This window comes from Elephantulus edwardii, unplaced genomic scaffold (genome assembly GCF_000299155.1).
Source record: "Elephantulus edwardii isolate Elephantulus edwardi_28Jun2011 unplaced genomic scaffold, EleEdw1.0 scaffold00174, whole genome shotgun sequence".
NCBI lineage: Eukaryota > Metazoa > Chordata > Mammalia > Macroscelidea > Macroscelididae > Elephantulus > Elephantulus edwardii.
The window spans coordinates 1,981,360-2,006,888 of NW_006399924.1; the positions used below are offsets into that span (position 1 = coordinate 1,981,360).

General features: G+C 37.5%; 1 protein-coding gene and 1 pseudogene across 1 annotated transcript in view; one reads left to right on the plus strand and one right to left on the minus strand.

Annotated features, from left to right (window-relative positions):
* NRAS (neuroblastoma RAS viral (v-ras) oncogene homolog) overlaps positions 1–6,207 on the plus strand; it is an 8,089-nt gene extending 1,882 nt beyond the window's left edge. Inside the window, exons 2-4 of the mRNA XM_006895685.1 lie at positions 1,944–2,122; positions 4,970–5,129; positions 6,088–6,207. Coding sequence (XP_006895747.1) covers positions 1,944–2,122; positions 4,970–5,129; positions 6,088–6,207 — 459 coding nt within the window. The remainder of the gene's footprint in view (positions 1–1,943; positions 2,123–4,969; positions 5,130–6,087) is intronic.
* An 18,659-nt stretch (positions 6,208–24,866) lies between these two features.
* LOC102854862 lies at positions 24,867–25,250 on the minus strand (annotated as a pseudogene).
* Between the last annotated feature and the right edge of the window lie 279 nt (positions 25,251–25,529).

A 25,529-nucleotide genomic window follows, 5' to 3' on the forward strand; every position in this document is an offset into this window, starting at 1 on the left:
ATGGTATCTCTATTTGCAACTTTTTGAGAAAGCGCCATACTGCTTTCCACAGGGGTTGCACCATTTTACACTCCCACCAACAGGCATATTTTTTTATACTGCTTATTATCTTCAATCTGACCTCTGTACCTTCCAGCTACTCCATGAGAGTTTAATTAATACAACCTGATTCTATTGGGAAACTGAAAACTAATCAATCACCATCAGGTTGATTCTGATTCACAGCAACGTGATAGGACAGTCTAGAATCACTTCTTTGGATTTTCAAGGTTGTCAATCTTTGCAGAAGCAGACTGTTCAATCCCTTAGAACAACTAGTGGCTTGAACCACTATCCTTGCAGTTAGCAGACAAGTACTTTAACCCTTATGCCACCAAAACTCCTAGTGCAGATTCTGTTAAAAATTTATTATAATCATTCACCAAATCTCTCTATTCAAGTTTAACAATTTTAGTATAAATAAAACCTTTTAAAATTTGTGTTACAGCTCTGGTGGCCTCATGACAAGAAGCTGTGCTGCAATCCCAGTGGCATGTAGTTCAAGGCCACCAGCTGTTCCACGGGAGAAGGATGGGCAGTCTCCTCCCGCTCCATTTATTGTCTCTGAAAACCTGCCGGAATGTCAGCTATGGGTCATTTCCAACTCTGCAGTAAACAGCAACAACAGCATACATTGCTCACATTTACTCATTGCCTTCAAGTCAGAAGTGACTCATAGCTGACCCTTTAGTGAGCTTTGGCAGGCTGTGGATACATTAGGATATGCAAATTTTTTTCTTTTCTTTTTTTTTTTTTTTTACACAGCTCAGTGACCTTGTATATACATGTTTACTCATTGTTCATTTCAAAATACAAAATTTTTTCATTCCTGATTCCTTTGGTGCCTTTTTCAGTTACAAACTTCTCTTTCCACACTAATAAATAACTATGTATATTACTATAAATTTATTTTGCCTAGAATCTTTTTTTTTTTTTAATGTTCCTTATTTTTCTAAATACTTAATCATCTTTTTAAAAAAAAAATTCTTAATAGTGAGAATTCAGTGTTGATTAGAAAGTAAGTTATTTGTATATCCCATCATGAAATGAGTTACAGAGATTACGGGGTGAGGAAACCAAGTCACGTTCTGGAGCCAAATTTTTACCACGTATAGTAACGTTATTTTTTCAGTGAATTCTCAGAATATATTTAGTATTTGACTTTTAAAACAATTGGAGTTGTTTATTTGATCTGTGCATATCTTTATTTGAAGTCTTCAGATACTTGATTTTGTATTGTTTTTCTAGGAGCTCTGGTGGCCTAGTGGCAAGAAGCCGTGCTGCAATCCTGAAGGCATGCAGTTCAAGGCCACCAGCTGCTCTGCGGGAGAAGGATGGGCAATCTCCTCCTGTACGATTAACTGCCTCTGAAAACCCCCTGGAGGGTCAGCCATGGGTCGGTTCTGACTCTGGTACACAGCAACAACAATCTTACACGAAAAGAAAAAAAAATCAGAATTCAAACTGGAAACAAAAGGTATTTGTGTATTTATAAAATGAATGACTAACCTAGATCACAGTATTAATGGAGGTATGTTTAGAAGTTACAAAGTACCATAAACATCTCAAAAAACAGTCGATTATATTTTAGTAAAATATGTGAACTTGATTTCTAGTCTACTAACTACAGAAGATGCCTCTTTTGATTTAACCTATTTTTTTCATCTATTTTTCAAGAATAAAATGCCCATATTTTTCTTTCTGTAGACTTAACAGGATTTGGGGCTTATTTCCTAAAGTGAAAGTGCTTCCTGTTTATGATTACATATTAGTTCTGGGAGCAAAGTAGATAAACAGAAATGAACTTGCATATAAGCAGCTTATTTAAAGTTTTCAATAACATTGCTTTCCATGTTTTTTTAATAAAATTGTCCTTTTCCTACCCTCTTCCTCCACAATGCCAGGATTCATACCGAAAACAGGTGGTTATAGATGGTGAAACCTGTTTGTTGGACATATTGGATACAGCTGGACAAGAGGAGTACAGTGCCATGAGAGACCAATATATGAGGACAGGCGAAGGTTTCCTCTGTGTGTTTGCTATCAATAATAGCAAGTCATTTGCAGATATTAATCTCTACAGGTACTAGAGACTTTTTTTTCCCCTGGAAAGATAATGTTTAAGTATCTCCTTAAGCGTTATGAGGAGTGTGGATGCCACATTGAGGTAGATGAAATTAAGGGGAAAGAGTTGATTTTACGTTGCTTCTGATTGAGAATCACATTGCTGTTCAAAATTAATACTGGAATGTTACATAATGCACTATTTCTAGACTATGATAATATGTATATGAAGCTTGCTAATGGAACAGTTCAGAACTAGACTGTTGTAATGAAAGATCATGAAGGGCTTTTTTGAGAGGAACAAACCTGAGAAACATTTTTTCAGAAAATAATAACGAAGATAAAAGATAGATTTTTATATTAAAAAAAAGACAAAAGAACATAGTCTTTGTGTGACTATCACTTAAAAAGCTAGGTTTGGCCATAAAAAATTTGTTTTTTAATTTTTTATTTTTTTGTGTGTGTATCATCAAATCAAATCTGACTGGTATAGGAGGAGATTTCCCCTCCTTCTCCAGCAGAGCGTCTAGTGGATTCGAACTGCAGTGCAGCATAAAAAATTTCTAGTACAACGTTCTTACTGTGTAGAATCAGAAAATGTTTTGTTAGGTTTTCAGAATTACAGAGTTAGGGCCAAAACCAAGGACTACTGTTTCTTAGCCATGAGTTATATAGCAGTTATATACAGTTATATAGCAGTATATATACAGTTATATACAATGGTTCAGAACATAGCTTTTCATTGGTTAAAACTTTGCTCCATCATTTGCTACTTGTGTGTTTTCTGGACAGACTGCTAAGACTTTGTACTACAGTTTTCTTATATGTTATCTAAAGTTAATAGTACATACCCCATAGAGTTTGTGAAGGTAAAATGAGTTCATGTATATGTTTCTGAATCACTCAGATTAGTACCCATCACACAGTAAATACCCTGAAATTGTTCTGCCTTCAGCCATGATGTCTTACTTATCCTCCATTCGTGTGAAGATGTCTGCTCACAGAAACTGTTGTAATGAAAGATCATCAAACTAGTCCCAAACAACGTTCATTGGTGTGGGGTTTTTTTTCTCTTAAACCTGTTCTACTTTCCTTTTTCTTTTGCTGGAAAGATAGCAGTAATGTGTAATAAAATATCCACACTTAGCACATTCATTTGTTGATAGGAACTCTCAGAAGTAATTTTTCTTGTTCCTTAAAAGACATTTATTCACTTTGCATTTTATACCTAAAGCTGAAAATAAATTTTATTTTTATTTATTTTATTTTTTTTTTTTTTTTAATTTGTGTCAGTGTACGGTCAAATCAGATCTGACAGGTACAGGAGGAGATTGTCCCTCCTTCCCCGGCAGAGCATCTGGTGGATTCGAACCGTGAGCCTCTGGGATTGCAGTGCAGCTTCTTGCCACTAGGCCACCAGAGCTCCCCATGAAAATAAATTTTAAATATCTTGTAAAAAAAATGTACCAAGAATGTGGTTTGAATCTACCAAATGCTTTGTTGGAGAAGGAGGGGCAATCTCCTCTTGTACCAGTCAGATCCAGTTTGACAGTACACACACAAAAAATAATTTTAAAAAAAAAAAGTACCAAGTAAAGAAGATAAGTAAGTTTTAACAAGTAAAGCAATGAGAAAGTTCATTTTATTTTAAAAATGTACTTTAGAATGAACTTATTCTGTAACTGTGTGCCATAAAACTATGTTGAATACAAATTTGACAGCTAATCAGTTGCTCAGAATAAAGAGAATTATCCCAGGACTAGAAAGAAATTTCTGATGGCTCAAGAAGAAGGGGGGGGGGGGCTTATAAAAAGTTGTAGCAAGCCAGTAATAGCAAAAGGAAGTTCTGATTGCCTATAAGGAGTTGTACTAACCCAAAGATGGTGATTCTCATGGTTCTAAGAGAGAAAGATGAGCAGTTTCCTCCCGTGTTCTTTACAGCCTTACAAACCCAATGGAGGATTAGCTAGAAATCGATCCAGACCAGAGAATTCATTAGGCTTGCTTTATTATTTAACAGCTTTCTACCTTTGTACTGACAGTGTAGTTTTGCAGGTGCCCAGTGTAATGTAGTTCAAGTACAAGAGTTCTAGTGCTGTATAGTACATTAACTGTAATTTAATTAAATAATATTTAAAAGCTAGTTCCTCAGCCATACGAGATCTTTTTTCAAGTGTTCAGGCAACTCATTTGGCGTACTTGAAAGCAGAAACATAGAGCATTTCTTTTCATTGTAGAAAATGCTGCTGGACAGTGCTTTTAGAGAATCCAGACATATTCTGGAGTCTGTCTAACGTGTCACTGATGAATTGGGCATGCCACACCCCTTCTAATTAGAGCAGTTCTAGTTTTTCCTGTTTGATATGTTAGACTTCAGTTCTAATTTGGTTATAAGAAAGTATTGGATACCACTCTTCTAAATAAGGGGATAGGCTGTTTTTTATTAAATTCTGTTACTCTCTGAAGAAACTTCAGAAAGTTAGAGGTAATGAGTTTTCAAAAGTTCTACTCCCAGAATTTAAACTAGAGTGCAATTTTTGAGTCACCAGTTAAATCCAGCGCTCCTTCCCCCCACCCTTTTTAAAAAACAAAACAAAACAAAAAAACCATCAGACAGGGTTAGATCAAATTGCAGTCTACTTCCACAAAGAATTAAACTGGCACTTGGCTACCTGTGATGATTATAACAAATCTAAAAAATCTTAAGTTACAAGATTTTATGTAAGTAATGGGAAAATGCAAAACTCACTACTATAATAAAATTATATAACACTTACCAGTTTCTCTTTTGCCCTAACAATTTATTCCTCCTGAAAGCTTGTTTATTGTATCCTGATAACATTCCTTTTTTTTTTTTTTTTTTTAGGGAACAGATTAAACGAGTGAAAGACTCAGATGATGTACCTATGGTGTTGGTAGGAAACAAGTGTGATTTGCCTACAAGGACAGTTGACACAAAACAAGCGCATGAATTGGCCAAGAGTTATGGGATTCCATTCATTGAAACCTCAGCCAAGACACGACAGGTATTTAGTTAAAATGAAGTAAAATTTAGAAGTCTGTTCTTCTGTCAAACTGGTAGCTTTGCTTTCCCCACCCCTTTAAGGTAAAAATATTTGGTGTTTCTGAAATAAGACCAACAGTCTATGTTCTTACATGTTTTTAATGCTGTTTTAAGATCTTTAATGTCAAAATAAATTTTTTTAATTCTGGTATAGGATTTTATGGTTCTACATTAATTTTTGAACTCTGGTAAGAGGTAGTTGTAAGCTAATGGTAAAAAATGAATTTATTATTCTGCTTTAGCATTTTTTGGAGCTCCGGTGGCCTTTTTTTCTATAGTTCTACATGAATTCTGGAGCTCTGGTAGGAGCTAGTTGGAAGAATCTGTGCCTCAGTCCTGGTTTGTACATGGTTCAAATCTATCAGCTGCTCTGTGACAGAAGGGTGGCCGATCTCCATGCTCAATTTACTGCTCTGTGAGTTAGTTCAGACATGACAGCACAAACAACAACATGAATATACACAAATGTTCATACAATGAACTACTTTTTTTTAATTTTTTTTTTACAATGATCTTCTTGATTAAGCTATTCATAAGCATTAATCCTTTCTTGGATTGGTCCATTCAAGTCAGTCACCATTTTGGGTAAATGCCCTTGAATCGAACCTTTAGATCTCCTAGTTACCCATGTTTGACACAACTCTTTTTCCTTGTCTCTTTAGGGGGACAAAGACAGAGACGTCTGTCTCCTTTGTCTATACCATTTGTATATCATTCTGTTACGGTGATTCATTAAGATAATAAATTTAATATTCTTCCCAAGAAACTCCATTTTACCAGCTAAAGGAATTTTAGACTACGTGTTATTTTAGTGATAGGAATTTAAAAATTAAAACACATGTGAAATACAAATAATAGAGAATTTAAAATTTCCATTGGGTCACTTGAGAGTTTTCTTTCCTTTGACTGTTCTTTCATAGGGTGTTGAAGATGCTTTTTACACACTGGTAAGAGAAATACGTCAGTACCGAATGAAAAAACTCAACAGCAGTGATGATGGGACTCAAGGTTGTATGGGGTTGCCATGTATGGTGATGTAATGAGGTGAGCATTTTGTTCTCTTGACATAAATCTTACCATTTAGCATCAGAAAGTTTGGAGGAATGTCAGTTTATTTTCTCTGTTATTTAACTGACCATCTTGGCTCACGTATAGCTATAAAATACTTTTCTTGGTGGTTTTTCTGAGACTAATGAAATCTGAACTATTTTCAAAACAATAATTCTACAGACATCTTCACATTTTTTAATTAGTATTAGTAATTACAATATATTATGAAATATCCCTTTTTTAATTTGTGTGTGTATGTGTACACCATCAAATCTGATCTGACAAGCATCTGGTTGATTCGACCCATGCACCTCTTGGACTGCAGTACCGCTTCTTGCCGGTAGGCCACCAGAGCTTGCCAAAATATATCCATTCTTGGCAGTGTCTTTGAGTTTAAAGAAAGATGACAATCATGTGGTATAATTTTTTTTTCTCTTACAGATACTTACAAAGTTCTGTCATCATAAAAGAGCCACTTTCAAGGTAGGATAAATTTGGAGATGTATTATTTGAGTTGGAGTTTTTTAAACTTGATTTTTGTGTACCCTTTATATTCCACTCACATGAATTCTGTGTTTATTTTAGCTGCACTGATACCTGGTCCTGACTTCCTGGAGGAGAAGTATTCCTGTTGCTATCTTCAGTCTCACAGAGAAGCATCTATACTTCCCCAACTCTGAGTAGATCAGTAAAATATTCTGTTTGAGAAGTTCTCAGAATAACTACCTCCTCATGTGGTTGTCTGGCCAGAGAAATGCACCTCTTGTTACTACCAAGTATTTTCCTTCCCTGGATTTTCTCCCCTCACACACATAGACCTCTGCCATCCCAGATTTTCATTAGAAAAGCAGTTCATGCTCTGAAACAGAACCAAACTGTAGACATGAAATTCTGTTGAAAACAGTGTCTTGAGCTCAAAAATAGTAATACTGATTATTTTTTCCTTTCCTTTTCCCTTTTTTTTTAAAATCCTTTTTACTATTGAACGTAGAACAATATTGGGTTTGGGAGAAATGTCCTAAATTGCTGTTTAGACAGACTAGTTAATGTTGCCATTTGGTTTGCATGTAATGTTACTGGCTGCTTTAAGTTGGCATCTGCTCTGTATTCATAAATACAAAAATGAATACTGACCTTTGAGTATATCCAAGTCTTCTCGACTTTGATGTAATTAAATCCAACTCAAAATGAAGTGCCTTTTTTCAAATGTGGTTGTAAATTTCCTTTAAAATACTTAAATTGTGTAGATGTCTCAAAAATCATTATATATGAAAATGAATGTGTGATATATGGATTGGTCCATGCTTTTGAGGAAAAGATAATTAAACTCTGTTTAATAATAGATGCCATTTCTTACAAGAAATTGGTTTTCCAGAAGCCTGTTTACAGACTAATTAGAAGGGTTAAACTGGAAATAATTCTAAATAATTTCACTTAATTTTAACTTAATTGCCATATTTTTAATAGGTTACTACTACTATTTTAAAATGATACGTAGTTTGATTTTTTTAAAATTTCTCTAGTTTTCATTTCAGTGAACATCTACAGAGATTTTGGAATTCCATTCATTCATTGTTGTACCCCTCTCCCCGCCCCCCCATCCCCCACCCCCATGTAGTTTGATTCTTACAGCTTACTGATAATCAAGTATTCAGTGAACCTCCACTCATTCAAATTTGGGTCATACCAGAGAGCTCTACATTTTCAAGTGTTCAAATATTGTAAAACTTTCCTCAAATACAGTATATTAATAGACATACTACATTTTCATTCTTTAATGTGTTAATCTTAATTCTTTATATAACTTATCCTCAGTCCCTTGTTTACCCCATCTTCTGCCTGTTCATGCCACAGCAACAAGGGCTGAGTAATCATTTCGTTTGGGCAAAGCATGGTGCTAATAGAACAGGGTCACAGTTTCAAAACTTGAATGAGCCAGTAAGCATCACACAGGAAGAAATCCTTTCACATTTTCACATTGCACCACTGACTCCAGCTAGTAGTTTTGCCAGGTGCAAACTGAAGGGCTTGAAAGAAATAGGTCAGTTAGCACCCATCTCTCACTAGGACTGGAACAATAACAGTTTCCTAAGGGGTGTCAGTTTAGTAAAGTCTTTATCACAAATATTTAATGTTTTTGTTAACCACTAAGATAATCCAATAAATTTTCTTATTAAAGTTTTTTTTTAAAGGAGGAGAGTACCTTCAAATCCAAACTAAAAAGATTTTCTTATACAGAATGTTGTTTGAAGGATTTAAAACAGAATTTCTACTAATCTATCCTGTGCATACCAGATAATCAGAGCTGATGCGTTTGATTTGGTTTTGGGTTTGTTCTTTTTTAAATTTTTATTTCATATTTGTTTGCATATACTTACGTGTTTATTGAAGACAGGAAGGAGTCTTTTAATTGAAGTAGTAGCTTGAGAAAGAAATGGAAAATAAAATTGATCATTACTTACGGGAATTTGGAGGCTTGACTTTTCCATTTGCCAGAAAAAAATCTGGTTATATGAGAAATAGATTTGGATAACTTTGATAAAAGAATAATTCCAAAGGGATAGTCTCTGTTCAGATCTTCTTTTGTCTAAATACTGAGGTCCCCTATCTTCTGTTATGAATATACATTTGTAAGGTCTACCCCACACTACCTAGAAGGAAATTCACAAGAGGAATGAGCCATCCGCTGTATATTTTTTCACATACAAACATAAACACACATAACCATATAAACTCAGTGCTGTTGAGTGCTTATTTGGAAGTTTTTACAGTACTGCAATCACCTGCAAACAAGCTCTCTGCTACTTTGTTTCCACTCCTTTGGAACATTACTCTGTAGTTTTTTCAGAGGCTTATCACCTCAGTATGTCATCAAGAGTTACTTCAAAGTGTCTGTGATTGACAACATAACTCTTCATTTAAAATAATCCAGTAAATTTAATATGTTACTAATTCAGTATATATTCTTTTCAGGCTCATAGCCCTTATCCCTGTGATTTTGCAAGTATATGCTAAGCGCAGAGTTATCTGAACAGAGCCAAAACTGAGTCTTCAAAAGTTAATTTATATTTAGGGTGAGTTTTGATATAATAGGATGACAGGTTTGTTTAATTTATGTGTTGTTTTTTAAAAAAAAACTAGCCTTCAGTTAATGTTATATGAAATGTGGTTTGAAGGATATATTTGTGTGTTAAAAACAATTTGAAGTTACCTCAAAATATGAAAGTATCCATCCCCAAGTAAAGTGCCTGTCAGCTGTCATAAATGATGTATTTCTTTGTTTATATTTTTTTAAATGTTGCAAGTTGAACAACAAAAATAGTATGTTCTGTTTAAAGGCTAGCATGCATGATCTGTAAATGAATATTAAGTGCTTTATTTGCTCAGATATCTTAGGTATAGAACATTACTATAAAATATCTTATTAACGCTTAAAAAGAGCCCACAAAACCTCAAACTCGTTGCCCTTGAGTCAGAACCATCTCATAACTGACCTTGCAGTTGGTGTTCAGAGGCTGTCTGTCACATGAGAGGAGATGCCCATCTTTCTCCTGCACGTAACACTTAAGAATGTAATAGATTAGTTTTATTTTAATGGATCCCATCCTTTAAAGTGCTGTGAATTTTTTGTTTTGACTTGAAAACCAAGAACAGAGAAACAATTTAAAGAGACTTTTCCCCCATTCTAGAATTTATGAGCATTTTGTTTCATATGTACCATCATAAATGGCAGCTAGAACCCAGAACAACAATAGGTGCATTCTGCTTTTTTTTTATTATTATCTTTTTTTTAATTTGTGTGTGTGTGTGTGTGTGTGTGCGCGCGCGCGCGCGCTGTCGAATCAGATCTGACTGGTACAGGAGGAGATTGTCCCTCCTTGTCCAGCAAAACATTTGGTGGATTCGAACTGCTCACCTCTGGGATTGCAGTTGCATTTTGCTTCTTATAATCCATCTCTGCTAATAAATTATAAGTTGTTGGTCTGTGCAGTTGAGTCAGAACCAACTCATATCTGACCCACCAGTAGATTTTCAGAGGCGAGGATATTGCCCGTTTTACTCCTGCAGAACTGGATTCAGACTGCGTACCTTTGGTTTGGCAGCCAGCACAACTCCTTACTGCTAAGCCACCAGAGCTCTCTAATATGTTAAAAGAAGGAAGGATGTTAGAGGAAGTATTTTACTGGGGCAGTTTATAGACATAAGATGCTATAATTTTTGTGTATTTTTTCCCATTCTTACTAAATTTTTTTAAGCGAGCTAATGTGCCACAAAATGATTTTAAGATATTTGCTCTCTATGAGAATTGTTTTAAAAGTGTTTTCTCTTTATCAGAGTTATTACAGATGTATTTCGAAATATAATTGATGATTTTGAAAAGCCTGAGTACTGATCTAAGAATCAATTGTGAACTGTTCTTGAGGGGAGGAAGGTTCTTAATGAAAATTGTATGACATGTAATTCTGTGCCATTAATTACAGGTAAAAATATCATTTGTGCAATTCATCTGTTTAAATGCAAACGTTGGCATCCTTGACCCTAAATGAAAGGGCTGATATTTTAGGTTGACTATTTTATTGTAAATTAATTCATTCTAATTTTTTTTTAACTTGGTTAAATATTTTTCTTGTTAAATGATTTTTTAAAAATAAAAACTGGAAGTTCTTTGCCTAGTCTAATTGTTTTTCTCTCCTGAAATGCCTTTGTTTAAAGTTAATATTAATTTCAGACTTTTGATTGTGACATTTGAACAGTGTTGGTAGACCTGGGTTCCTCATTTATTCCTTTTCTTTTTATTTATGTGAACCTTAAAAAAATCATACTGTTTTTTCTTACCCCATTCATTGTTTTCTAACACTAATTGCAGTTAATAGAATTCATTACAATGCCTAGCCAAACCCTCTTGTATTTTCCCTTAACTCAAAACCTACTTAAACTATACTTTGGGAATGATTGATAGCTATCAGTCAAATTCTTACACATTAATATGAAGCACATAAAACTCTTATGGGAAGTCTTATCCTTTTTTTGTATTATAGTATGACCTAGCAATTTTAACATAAGTTGTTAGGTGCTGTTGAATTCAGTACAACTCATAACAGCCCTATGAACAACATATCTGAGTCCTGCCCTTATCCTGTGCCATCTTCACATTTCCTGACACACTTAGAGCCCATTGGTGGCAGTCACCATGTCAATCCACTTGGTTGAGGGTCTTCCTCTCCTTCATGGACCCTCAACCTTTGTAAACATCATATCCCTCTCCAAGGAAGAGCCCCTCCTAGCAACATGCCAGAAGTTTGTGAGGTAAAACTTTATCATCTTTGCCTCCAAAGAACACTCTGACTTTACTTTCTCCAAGACATACTTGTTCTTTTTGGCAGTCGGTGGAACATTCAGTACTCTTCTCCAGCATTTAACATAGAGAAGCAGGCATTTCTGTTAGGTGCCATCAAGACCCTAGTGGTGTTCATATGAAAAGCACTTCTGAAACCTTCCCAATCCTGTGCCATTTACACTCTGCTCTATCAGTCCACCTAGTTGAGGGTCTTTCTCCCCTTTGCCGTCCTTCCACATTTCCAAGCATGATCTCTCTCCAAGGAATAGTCTCTTCTACCAACATGCCCAAAATATGTGAGATGAAGCTTTGTCAACCTTGCCTCAAAGGAGCACTCTGGCTGCACCTTCTCCAAGACACATCTGAGTTGTTCTTTTGTCAGTGCATGGGATACTCAGTTATCTCTAACACCACAGCTCAAAGGCATCAATAATTATTCTTTCACCCTTATTCATTGTCTACCTCTCAGATGCATAGCAAGTGACTGAAAAGACCATGCATGACCTGAACCAGGCACACAGTCCTCAAACTGGCATGATTGCTCAATAATTTGGATAAGTCCTTAACTGCAGACTTTTCCAGTATAATACATTTCTTGATCCGAGTGCTGGTACCAAGTGTATTGTGTATTGTAAGGTGAAGTTGACAGTTTGCAGTCTTTTCTCCATCGTGATGTTGCCTTGTGGTCCTGTGATGAGGATTTTTATTTTCTTGACACTGAGGTACAATCCATTTTGAAGGTAGATAGCCTTGGTTCTGACTAATTTTATTAGCTTGGCCCAGTTTATTTGTAAAAGAAGTTGAATCAACATGTCTCATTTTCTGACCTTAGTTAATGGAGACAATGTAGATATTAAAGGAAAACTTCTTTTGTTTAGTTCTGAAATAATGTGATCATGGAGACTTTTATTCTGCTGAAGACCGGAGACTCAAAACATTTTTTTTTTTTTCATTTAAAGGGGACAGGATGTTAATATTTGGCTGAATTCAGAGAAATACAAATAATGGGCTTTTTAAAAAAAAAATTTCTGGATATGGTTACTAGAGCAATTAGGAATATTTTGTTTGCATTCCCATGTTTATTGTGGCTTTATTCACAATAGCAAAGAGTTGAAAACAACCCAAGTGCCCATCAACAAACAAATGGATAGAGAATATCTGATATATTTGCACAATGGAATACTATGCTGCTTTGAAAAGCGAGGAACTCATGAAATATACAAAATGGGTGACCCTGGAGGATGTTGTGCTGAGTGAAATATCTCAGTCACAAAAGGACAAGTACTGCATGGTGCCACTCTTGTAAAATGGGACTGACATCCAGGTTTAAGGGAGACTGAAAGGGGATAAATTATGTATACTGCTTGAAACAGATGAGGGAGAGAACTGTTTAAAAGGGATATATGATTAGTCCCTGTAAACTTATATTAAAATTAATTTTTAAAAAGATGGACATTGTAGCTGCTGCAATGGGATCAAGTCTATCAGAGGTCATAAGGATTACACAGCATAGAGCATGGTTTAGCTGCTGTTCATAGGGTTGCAGAGTTACACTCAAATGCACTTTACAACAATGAACTAGAAAAAAGTTAAAAGCCATCCACTTACAGTAATTGTAATAGCAATACATAACTAGAACAATCTTTGATCTCAGTTTATCAGAAGGTCAAAAATTAGACTCTTAACTGTGTCAGAAGTGGCCTGCTTTTAGTCTGTTATAGCAAATCTGCAACTGTTTTCATTTTCATATAACCTAAAATGTTTTTTAATTATTTCAGTGAAAGTTTAGAGACTTTGGATTTCCATTCATTCATTGTTGCACTTTTCTCCCTGCCCACCGCTCTCCCCCAGTTCGCTCTTCTCTTTGAAAAAGAAAACTCTTTCATTGTTATACAATCCCTACCCCCAAGTCCACTCCACTGTGCAGCCTTCATTCTGGACTCCTGTCATGACAATAATAGCTAATCATATATCCCTTTTAAACAGTTTTCTCTCTTTATCTGTTTCAATGCAGTATACATAATTTATCCCATCTCTCTCAGTCTCCCATCTTGAGGGTGTTCTTCACCCTCCGTCTTTACCAACATACTGTCCTTTTTAAGTATGTCTCCTAACAACATGCCCAAAGAGTGGGAGATAAAGCATCTTCATTCTTGTCTTTTTAAATTTTTTTATTATTAATTTTAATGAAAGTTTAGAGACTGAGGATTTCCATTCATTCATTGTTGCACTTTTCTTCCTGCCCACCTGTCCCTCCCCCCAATTCGCTCTTCTCTGAAAAGTAAAAGAAAAATTTCTTTCATTGTTATACAATCCCTCCCCCCAAGTCCATTCCATTATGCAGCCTTCATTCTGGACTCTTGTCATGACAATAATACCTAATCACATATCCCTTTAAAACAGTTTTCTCCCTCATCTGTTTCAATACAGTATACATTATTTATCCCATCTTTCTCAGTCTACCGCCAACCCCGATGTCAGTCCTTGTCTTTATGGCGCACTCAGGCAGCATTTTATCCAAGATATATCTGTTTGATCTTGTGTCAGTTCATGAGAAACTCAGCACTCTTCTCCAGTACCACAACTCAAAAATAATGGCCAAGATATATGTTTGATCTTGTGTCAGTTCATGAGAAACTCAGCACTCTTCTCCAATACCACAACTCAAAAATAATGATCCTCCTTCTGGCATCGCTATTCATTGTCTAGCTCTCAGATGCGTAACAGGTGATTGAAGAGATACGGCTTGAATCGGGTGCACCTTAGTCTTTGCTGATATCATTGCTCTTCAATATTTTGGAGAGGTCCCTGACAGCAGACTTCCCCAGTGCAATATGTCTTTTGATTTTTTTTTTAATTTTTTTAACGCTTTTTCCAAAGGTGTTGATTATGGATCCATGCAAGATGAGATTATTAAAAACTTCAATATTTTTTGTCTATCATAATGTCTTATTGGCCCATAAGGATTTTTGTGCTTTGATGTAAACCATATTGTAGGCTCTAGTCTTTGATCTTCTGCAACAAGTGCTTCAAGTCCTCTTCACTTTGAGCAAGCAATGTTGTATCATCTGTGTAATGCAGTTTGTTGAGCTAAATGCCTAGTGCATTGACTGTGAGAGATTCCCTGTTATCTTTGGAGGAAGGCCCTGGGAATGGGAACAAATATGTATCTAGCAGTAAATTGGCCAAGTAGTTGTCTTCCTAATTTCTTGGCATACGCTGGTGAGCACATCCAAGGTTGCATTTATTTGTTGAAACATGTCAATTGATATTCTATCAATTCCTCGGGCCTTAGTTCTCAGTCATATGTCATTTCCTGAAATGTTTCCATGCCTATCAGATCTTTTTGGTATATGACTGTGTATTCTTTCCATCTTCTTTTCATGCATACAATCCTTCAGTGTTGCTACTCGAGGCTTGAATTAGTTCGTCAGTACCATCAGCTTGAGAAATGCCAAGCATGTTTCTCCTTTTGGTTTTCTAACTCCATCTTCTTGTACATTGCATTTTAATATATTTGTCTTCTCAAGCTACCCTTTGAAATTTTATGTTACACAGATGACATAACCTCGCTTGCTATAAATGAAGACCTGAAACAGTGCAGAAGATCAAGGACTACAGCCTTCCCATTCCCAGAAGTAACCCAACAGAATATGGAAATTATCTATCATTAATATCACATACAAGCAAAATCTTGCTGAAGATTGTTTTAAAACAATGAGTACATCAATTGAGAACTGCCAGATATTCAAGCTGGATTTAGAAGAGGCTATGACACCAGGAATATCATCGCTGATGTCAGAGGGATCTTGGCTTAAGGCAAAGAATACCAGGAGAATGTCTATGTTTCATTTAATATTCAAAAGCATTTGACTGTGTGAATCATAACAAATTATGGCTAACATGGAGAAGAATTGGAATCCACAACATTTAATTGTGATCATGAGACTCCTATACTAGATGAGGAAGTTGTCCAAATAGAGCAAAGGAATACACATGATTTAAAAATCAGAAGTTTGTGGTAGGACTGTATCCTTTCTTCACACCTGTTCATTTGTATGCTGAACAAATCATTCGAAAAGTTGCACGCTGAAGCATGTGGCATCGAGATAGGAGAAAAATAATTGATGTTCATAAATAAACATGCAAGGAAGCCAAAATATCTCAGATAATTTTGTAAAAACTACTTGAAAGACCAGTGACACTGGTCACAGCATAAGAAGCTCAGCAGCTGACGTGTTGGAAATCACAGAAGCCAAGGAAGCTTCAGATATGTAAAGACACTTGTGCCAAAGGCAGGGACAACCCTGATAGTAATGGTTAACTCCACAATAAGGGATATATCTTTTATTTTCTGTAAATGCTGGTCTGTCTGATATTTCTCTAAATCTGAACATTCAGATTAAGAGACTAGGAAGAAGGATTGGCCATCCACTTCTGAAATAGCAGGCCTCTGAAAACCCAATGTACAACAGAACTCATGTAGAATAACAAAAAGCAGCTGAGGTGGAGCTTTCAAGTATGGAAATACAAAGGAAGAGGAGCAGTTGGAAGCAGACACTAGGGATTGAGACATGGAATGTGAGAACCATGAATGTAGGAAAATTAGATATTGTTAAGAAAGAAATGGAATGCATAAATATTGACATACTAGGCATTGGTGAGATGAGATGAACTGGCAATGGGGCATTTTGAGTCGGATGATCATATATTACTCTGGAGATGAAAAGATGAGGAAAAATGGAGTTGCTTTCATAGTTAAGAATGTCATTTCTGGGAAGCTCTGGTGGCCTAGTGGCAAGGTCCTGCAACTACAATCCCAGAGGCACACGGTTCGAATCCACCAGATGCTCTGCCGGGGAAGGAGGGACAATTTCCTCCTGTACCAGTCAGATCTGATTTGACGGTACACTCACACAAAAATAATAAAAATAAAAAAAAGAATGTCATTTCTAGATCCACCTTGAAGTACAATAATGTGTGACAAGATAATATCCATACACATACAAGGAAGTCCAGTGAATACCACTATCATTCAGATATATGCACCAACAACCAGAGCCAAGGAAGAGGAAATAGAAGATCTCTACCGGCTTTACAGTCGGAGAGCGATCGAACATGCAATCAAGATGCCTTGATAATAATGGGTGACTGGAATGCAAAAGTTGCAAACAGAGAGGAAGATTCAGTATGTAGGAAAACATGAACTTGGTGACAGAAATGGAGCTGGAGAGAGACAATGATTGAGCATTGCACAATCAATGACTTATTCATTGCAAATATGTTTTTAAGAGACATAAATGCAGGTTATATACATGGATTTCACCTGATGCTATGCATAGGAATCAGATTGATTACATCTGCGGAAAGAGCCGCTGGAGATGCTCAATATCAACTGTGAAAACTAGGCCAGGAGCTGACTGTGGAACAGACCACCAAATACTCATATGCAAGTTCCAGCTGAAGCTGAGGAAAAACCGAATCCATGGGAACCAAAATATGACTTTTTTGAGTCTTCCCACCTGAATTTCAAAACCATCTCAAGAACAGGTTTGAGGCTTTGAACACTAATGAGCGAAGACCAGATGAGTTGTGGGAGAATATCAAGGATATCATCCAGGAAGAGTATAGTCATTACAAAGATACAAAGACAGAGGAGGAAGAAAAGACCAAAATGGATGTCAGAAGAGACTCTGAAAATTGCAATGGAGCGCAGAGAAGCCAAAGCAAAAGGAAGAATCCAAAATACTAAAGAGCTGAACAGAAGATTTCAAAAGGCAATGCTGGATGACAAAATAAAATAATGAAATTTGCAAGGAGCTGGAGTCAGAAAATCAAAAGGGCTGAGCTCGCTCAGCATTTTAAGCTCAAGGAACTGAAGAACAAAGTCAAACCTCAAGTTGCTATAATCAAGGATTATTCTGCTTTAGGCAGAATATTAAATGATCCAGGAAGTATTAAAAGAAGATGGAAAGAATATACTGAGTCACTGTATCAAAAGGAAGGGGCAGACGCAGAAGAATTTCATGAAACATATGACCAAGAGCCTCTGGTGCTGAAGGAAGAAGTTCAGGTTGCTTTGAAGGAAATGGGAAAAAATAAGGCCCCAGGAATGGACGGTATCCCAATTGACATATTTCAGCTAACAGATGCTGCCTTGATCATGCTCGCCAAGTTGTGCCAAGAAATCTGGAGAACAACCATTTGGACAAATGACTGGAAGAGATCTATATTTGTTCCTATCCCGAAGAAAGGTGACCCAACAGTGTGGAAACTATAGAACAATCGCATTGATTTCACATGCAAGCAAGATTCTACTGAAGATTATACAAAACCAACTGGAACAGTACATCAGCAGAGAACTGCCAGAAGTCCAGGCTGGGTTTAGAAGGGGTCGTGATACTAGGGATATGGTAGGTAATGTTAGGTGGATCTTAGCTGAAAGCAGGGAGTACCAGAGGAATGTCTATCTGTGTTTCATTGACTATGCAAAGGCGTTTGACTGTGTGGATCATAACAAACTGTGGCTGACTCTGAGAAGAATGGGAATCCCAGAACAGTTGATTGTGCTAATGGGAAACCTATACTTGGACCAAGAGACAGTCGTCAGAACAGAGCAAGGAAACACTGCATGGTTCAAAATTGGAAGGCCATATGCCAGAGATGTGTCCTGTCTCTATACCTTTTCAACCTGTAGGCAGAACAAATTATCCAGGAGGCTGGGCTCTATGAGGAGAAATGTGGCATCAGGATTGGTGGACGATCTATCAACAATCTGCGTTATGCAGATGACACAACCCTGCTTGCTGAAAGTGAGGAGGACCTGAAGCACTTGCTGCAGAGGGTCAAGGACTGCAGCTTTCAATATGGATTGAGGCTCAATGTCAAGAAGACAAAGATTCTCACCACTAGACCAATTGGCAGCATCAGGATGGGTGGTGAAGAGATTGAGATTGTTCACAGCTTTAGTTTGCTTGGCTCCACAGTGAACACTCTTGGCACCAGTAGCCAGGAAATGAAAAGACGTATTGCGATGGGAAAGTCTGCTGTTAGGGACCTCTCCAAAGTACTCAAGAGCAATGGTGTCTCTCTGGAGACTAAGGTGCGCCTGATACAGGCCATGGTCTTTGCAATCACTTGTTATGCATCAGAGAATTGGACAATGACTAAGGAGGATAGAAGGAGAATTGATGCCTTTGAGCTGAGAAGAGTATTGAGAGTACCATGGACTGCTAGGAAAACAAACAGATTCATCCTGGAAAGGGTTAAAACCGGGTGGCTCCTTGGAGGCAAGGATTCTGAGCTCAATGAAACATACTTTGGACATGTAAGGAGAGACCGGTCCTTGGAGAAGGACATCATGCTTGGGAGGGTGGAGGGACAGCGCAGGAGGGGAAGGCCCTCTGTGAGGTGGATTGATTCAGTGACTGGGGTAATCGGGATGGGTGTATCAGAGACAGGGCGATTGGCACAGGTCAGAGCAGAGTTTAGGGCTGTTGTACATAGGGTCGCTATGAGTCACAAGCGACTTGATGGCACATCACAACAACAACTTGAAAGACATTTCTACTGTGGAAAATCTGTAACTCCATGACTTGAGAGCACCAACAGAATCAGTGTTCAATATCCAAACAGGAAGAACATGATTTTTAATTCTTAAAATCATTCTTGGTTATATGTGGTCCCTATACCTTAATAAAATAGAAACTCAAGGAATTTTGGAAATGCAAGAAACTAATGCTTTTTCCAATGCCTAAACAGACCAACTGGATGCTGGGAAGGGTGAAGTGTTGGTGAAGGAGAGGAAGACCTTAGCCAGGTGGATTGACATAGTGACTGCTGCAAGGGGCTCTGTGTGTCAGGAAGTGTCAGGGTGGCACAGGATAGAACAGGGTTCAGATCTTTTGTTCATAGGGTCGCTATGAGTCATACTCGCGCCTAATAACAAAAAAAAAACCAAATTCAGATTCCTGAACTACAGATAGATCTAATTACTTGATAAGCCTTATTTGGAGAATGTATTTCACCTTACTATTTACTTCAGACTTGAAGTAAAATAGTTTATTAACTTACTGGTGTGAATGGGATGTATGAGATAAAGTGGGTATGGTATTATTTAAGCTAAAAGGGTGAACTTAGTGTACTCTTAATTAAGTAGTATGAACAAATTTGCTATCAACTTGTCAGGAGCCCTGTAAAAAATGAAACCAAGGTACAGCACCTGTGGCATAAGACTTTGAAGGACTGGCTATTAAATGCTTCTAAAGATAGAGGCAGCTGCATGCCTGATGGGGGTGGATCCAGTTGGAATTGAACAGTTGCCTACTGGAGCTGGTCGATGGGGGAGCCTGAAATATTATCCATCTTTCAGAATGGCTGCTATGGTAGTGACAAAGTTGGCATTATTGACACTTTCTGAAGGAGCTTGAGATGTGTGACATATATAAGAACTAAATCTGAAAGAAAACTTACATAACTTTAAAAAGTATTTTTGTAGGTACTTCTCATTTCCCCACATGCGCTACTGAGATCCTATCTCCCTGATAGTTTCTTCCGTGTTAATGGAATGAAGTTATGTTTATCTTGAATGATCAAGTGATCACTTGTTACTGCTCTTTTTGCCAGTGACTTTGAAGAGTTTGACATTTAATATGGAAGTTCAAACTGCAACTCTAGCATGGCATATGAGCTGAAGTTACCCAGACTTGCACTCCACTGTCCCATCATTCTTTAGCTGGTAGGATATATCCTTTCAGAGAACTATATTCGCATCTCAGTTGGAAGCATAACTACAAACTAACAACGTGTTTATTAGCTTGGTTTGGTAAAATTTCCTTATGGCACCTTCTTCGTTCATTTAGTAGATTTTTATCAAGCACCTATTGTGTGCGCAGGCACTGATCTACCCATGGAGGCATAGTAGAAAATAGAATAGATATGGGTTCCTGCCCTCGTTAGTTTTCTTATGTTCTTTCAAGAGGAATCTTTAAAACAAAAACCTGGTTGTCATTTGACTAATGCTGCAAACGACAGTGTTACTAATGAGACATGATTTGCCTCAGTGTTGCAACTGTTGCTGTTTTGACATTGCCCACATTCATCTTCTTCTCCAATTACTCTGACAATATTTCAGGCCACCCAAAACTCTGTCTCATCTCTTGTTTCCACCTGGACTTAGAAGCAAAAACTTCATTGTTTCACAATTTCAAAATGTTTTTACATATTTCATTTAACCTTCCATGTAACGTGGTAATGATTATCCTTTTACTGATAATAAAATGATCTCCTAAAATATTATTGGCTTAGTTATATTAATAAGCCCAAGTCTTTTGATTTCAAATTATGTGCTCATTTTGATTTATTAATAGATTTCCAATCATGCTTCTTAGACCTTTGAATTACAAAACCTGTGACCACATCCACTGCTGTTGAGTCCATTTGAAATGAACAGCAGAACTGATGCTCACAATGCTGTCAATCTCAAGGGAAGCAGACTGTCACATCTTTTCCCTGCTAAGTGGGCTGTTGTGTTTGAACAACTGATCTTTCAGGTAGCTCTTGAAGTATCACCAGGGCTCTTGAAGTCTTGCAGAAAAAGTGCAGTGAATGTGGTTCTGCTGGCAGTGAAGATTTTTGGGATTCTACAACCACAGCAAGTTAGGGACCTCTATGTCACAGCTTATGAACCCAGAACCCAGTATCCTTTGGATACAGACGAGCATGCTCATTCTGCAGCTGAGCAAGAGTGGGGCAATATGTAACAGTGGTTCAAACCTCCACTCTTGAACCAAAATACCTGGGTTTAAATCCCACCTCTAACAGTTGTGCAACCTTGGGCAAGAAAATCTATCTATACTTCAATTTCTACAACCATAATATGGAGGTGATAATAATTTTGAAAAATATTGTTGTGAAAAATGTATCTGTAAAAGACTTTAGAACAGTGCCCAGCACTGCTGTTTTTGCTTAGACCCCATGCCATACCTCTCCCAGTAACAAAATGTAATTCATTACTGAAGTTCAGATTGTTTTGCTAAAAGCAAATTGCTGAATTTCAGTTCCATTCCAGAGGCAGGAAATAAAGCCAATTTGTCTCATGGAAAAGGATGAGTCTTGTAAATCTGACTTCTTTATTTTTAGGCTTATGAGGGAAATTATTACTGACAGGAAAATCTGACTGAATGTGTTAAAATGCCATAAGATTACTCACCATTTCAGAGTTTGATTTTACTCCAAACCAAAACACATTCCTTAGGTATAAGATAACTGATGAACACCTCTCAGGTGTGACAAAGAAAGTCAGTTGTTGCTGCTGGCAAAAGGATTGTATTCCTAAACTGTAAATTGTCATGAATTTAGAACTGCTCCCCCTGATGTAATTTAACAAAGGACTAAGGTCATGTGGAAAGTTCAGTGCTGGTAACTGAGCCCTGTGACGTGCTGTGATCTCTAAGCTAGGCATTTCAAAGGGGGGTGAGGGGAGGCATTCACAACGGGAAGGAGATCAGCCACAGCAGAATGGCAAAAATGGGCAGTGGTGATCTCATGTGTACAGTTAATTCCTATAAAGTGTCATCTACTTCCTGTGGAGCAACAAGTTCCAGTTATCTCTAACTCAAATACAAGAAATCTCCAGTTTAAAAATAAGAAGAAAAAAAAAAAGATGTGTTCCAAGAGTGTGTTTATTACTGCACTGAAACAGAGGAGGGAGAAAACTGTTTAAAAGAGATATGTGACTAGGTATTTCTGTCATCACAGGAGTCTAGAGTGATGGCTCCATGGTGGGGGGGACCTGGGGGAGGGTTTGTAAAACAATGAAAGAATCTTTTCTTTTACTTTTCCATAATTTTTGACTCATGTACTTATAACTTGTTAGTTAAATTTGTGTCTTCTAGGTTGCAACACCTCCATGATACATCTTCAAGGATATGAACATGTACGGCTAAGCACAATTAATAACAGTGCATCTAAATTCCAAAATCAATCTCCATAATAGTCTATGTGTTTCCTACTGCCAAAGGGGCCCTTTAGAGTAGTGAGAGAAGATCTTCACCCTGAAACCCACAGCGTCCCTTTTCAACAGGAAGTAGCTAAGAGAATACGCCATCCCCTTTTCCTTGTGAATCAGGGTGGGGTCTCTCTCAGGGAGGAGTGATGGGGAATGGCAAGGGACACACTGACAAAGGAGATTAATCAGAACTGACTTTGACAAGCACTGTGGCAATTGGACCATTAAAGCAGACATTCGGATGGCGGGGGAAGAGGAACAAACCGGGGAGGAGGGTAGAGAGAATGGTGCAGCAATGAAGGAATGGAAACCCAAAATCCCTGTGAATGTTCATTAAAACTAATAAAATTTAATAATAAAAAAATAAAAATAAAAAAGAGTGTGTTTATAAGTTTGTTACTTGAAATTCAAAATGTTTTCCCAGTAGAGTAATATTCTAAACAATAGTGAAGTTTCCAGATTAGCCCTGAGAACCAAAGTAGTCCATAATATAACTGAGAGACTACACTCATACAATTTTTAAAAGAAAATATTTTTATTTTGCTGAAAATGAATGCAAAAATGGTATTACATTATAATGGTTTATGTACTGATGTTTGAAGAAAAGCAGGCATAATTAGAGAATGAATAGATAATAAAAGATTTGTTGCCTTGAAATACATTTCTGGAGGGGTTGTAGTTGGCTGAGATTTGTTGCAAAAGGAGAAGATGCAAGGATGTAGGGGTGGTCATGGTGGAGTCTGACAGACATGCCACCACAACCCCACATATACACCCTCCCACCCCCGTGCTCCTGCACCTATTTTCATCAATCACTGGGTTCAATATTCATTGTTATTTCACAGACTTTACTCACTGTTGTGGTACCAAAAATGGATTTAGTAGGGAAATAGGATGGGGAATGAGAGAGGCAAAGAATACCTCACTATACAACTCTAGGTTTAGTCCAATAGTCCAAAACCAGATTAATAGTGAAACACAGTTCCTTAATTAGTAAAAGTCCTGGTTTAAGTTCAGCAACACAAATGCAAGAAGCCTCTGGTTTCCTTAATCATCCAGCAAGGTTTGCCTCAGAGCAGTTGTAAGTCAGCTTCTCTTTTAAGCAATTGGTAATAGCAGCAAACCCTGTGTATGGCTAACACAAATGCAAGAAACCGCAGGTCACACCTTGACATAGTTTCTCCAGAGCAATGCCAAAATCTCTCCACTGCAATCACCAGGATCTCGCCACTAGAATCTTGCTCTCACAAAAGTCTTGCTGCCCAGTGTCGGAAGCACCTTCTCTCTTATCTAAGTCCCACAGCTGTTGATGATTTGCAAGACCATGTGTCTACAGCTTTCTGTAGCCAGAGACCAGAGGGGGCTAATTTAATGGCTAGAAAAGCCAACTTTTAAGCTAATGCCATACTTGTTAATGCTTTGATTTGATTTAAAAGGTACCCCATCCTTTTCTTTAATAGAAATAATACTTGTTCCTGGAAGAAAAGTCAAATAAGCCAGAAGTAAAATATTGCCACCACCTGACTGCCCAAAGAGAATACTTGCTTAGACTGTTTTCTACACCTACAGAAATGTGTGTATGTGTGGAAGAAATTTTTTAAGTTTTAGAAACTTTTGTGAATATTTTCTATATTTATTTATTTATAGCTCACATATTTTGGGCATGTCATATAATGTGGGGCCAGTTTTTTAAAAATTACATTTTATTTGGAAAGGTGGAGGATCATCAAAAGAGAGGGAGACCCTCAGTGAGATAGACTGACACAGTGACTGAAATAATGGGCTCAAGTGTATCAGGGATGATGAGGATGGCACAGAATAAGGAAAGGTTCTGATCAATTGTTCATAGAGGTTCTACAAGTCAGTCAATAATAACATGGGCTTGTGAGGTTGTTTTTTTTTAACTGTTAAGAACATTTTTGCAGTTTCATTGTATAAAAATATACATTGAAACATCTGAACACTATCTCGGCAGCAAGGCAGCTGCTTTGTCCTTGACTTTTTTGGGTTAGTAGAGCAACTTGTCAGTAGATTAAAAAGAAAGAAAAAAAGACAACCTTCTGCATTACTTAAGTCTTTCCAAGGCATGCGCTGGTACAACACAAACTTCACCTGTCAGATGCAACTAGTCTAGTGTCCAAACATCACGCACTGTTAACACCTCGGTGGCAGCAGTGCGCTGCACCCACTCCCACCTCGGCCTTGCTTGTTTGTGTATGATATTTGAAGCATCTGGAGGAGTGTGAATAGTATTGGGAAAAGCAGGAAGGAGGAAACGGCATTAATGCCTGCCTGGGACGAGGTCAGCCGAAGTTGTGCAGAGAAAGCCTGAACATGTCATTGGTGCAAACCCAAGCATCATTGATATTCTTTAACAGGGACATCTGGTGAAAGCCCATGATGGGATTTTCATCAGCCTTGAGATGGCCCACAACCATACTGAGGATGCAGCTATCTGGTGTGGGCTGATGGTCCTGTGATGTGAGGCTGTGCTGGCTTTTCTGGAATGGAAGGCTAGACAACTTCTCCACAATGGCAGTTTTCCCCTGGAACTGTTGTCCTTCCCACGTAAGGCATGACATGTCAGTATAAATCACGCCTAGTTGGACTTCGTCATTATCATATAACTGGTAGTAATGTTGAATGAAGCTGGATCCAATCTGTTCCCAAATTGGCTTGTCTCCCATTATGGAGTGTCGCCCAGCCTCCATGAGACCCAAGACACTGGCACGATGGCAGCAGCAGTGGCTGCAACCCAACACAATCTCAATAACATATTTTTGTTAGGTGCCATCTAGTCAAGGATGGCTCATAGCGACCCTGTGAACAACAGACCTTAACCTCATCTTATCTTGTGCCATCTTCACAGTCTCTGACATGGTTGAGCCTGTTACAACAGTCACTGTGTCAATTCATCTAGTTGAAAGTCTTTCTCTATTTTGACTCTCCTCCTTTCCAAGAATGAT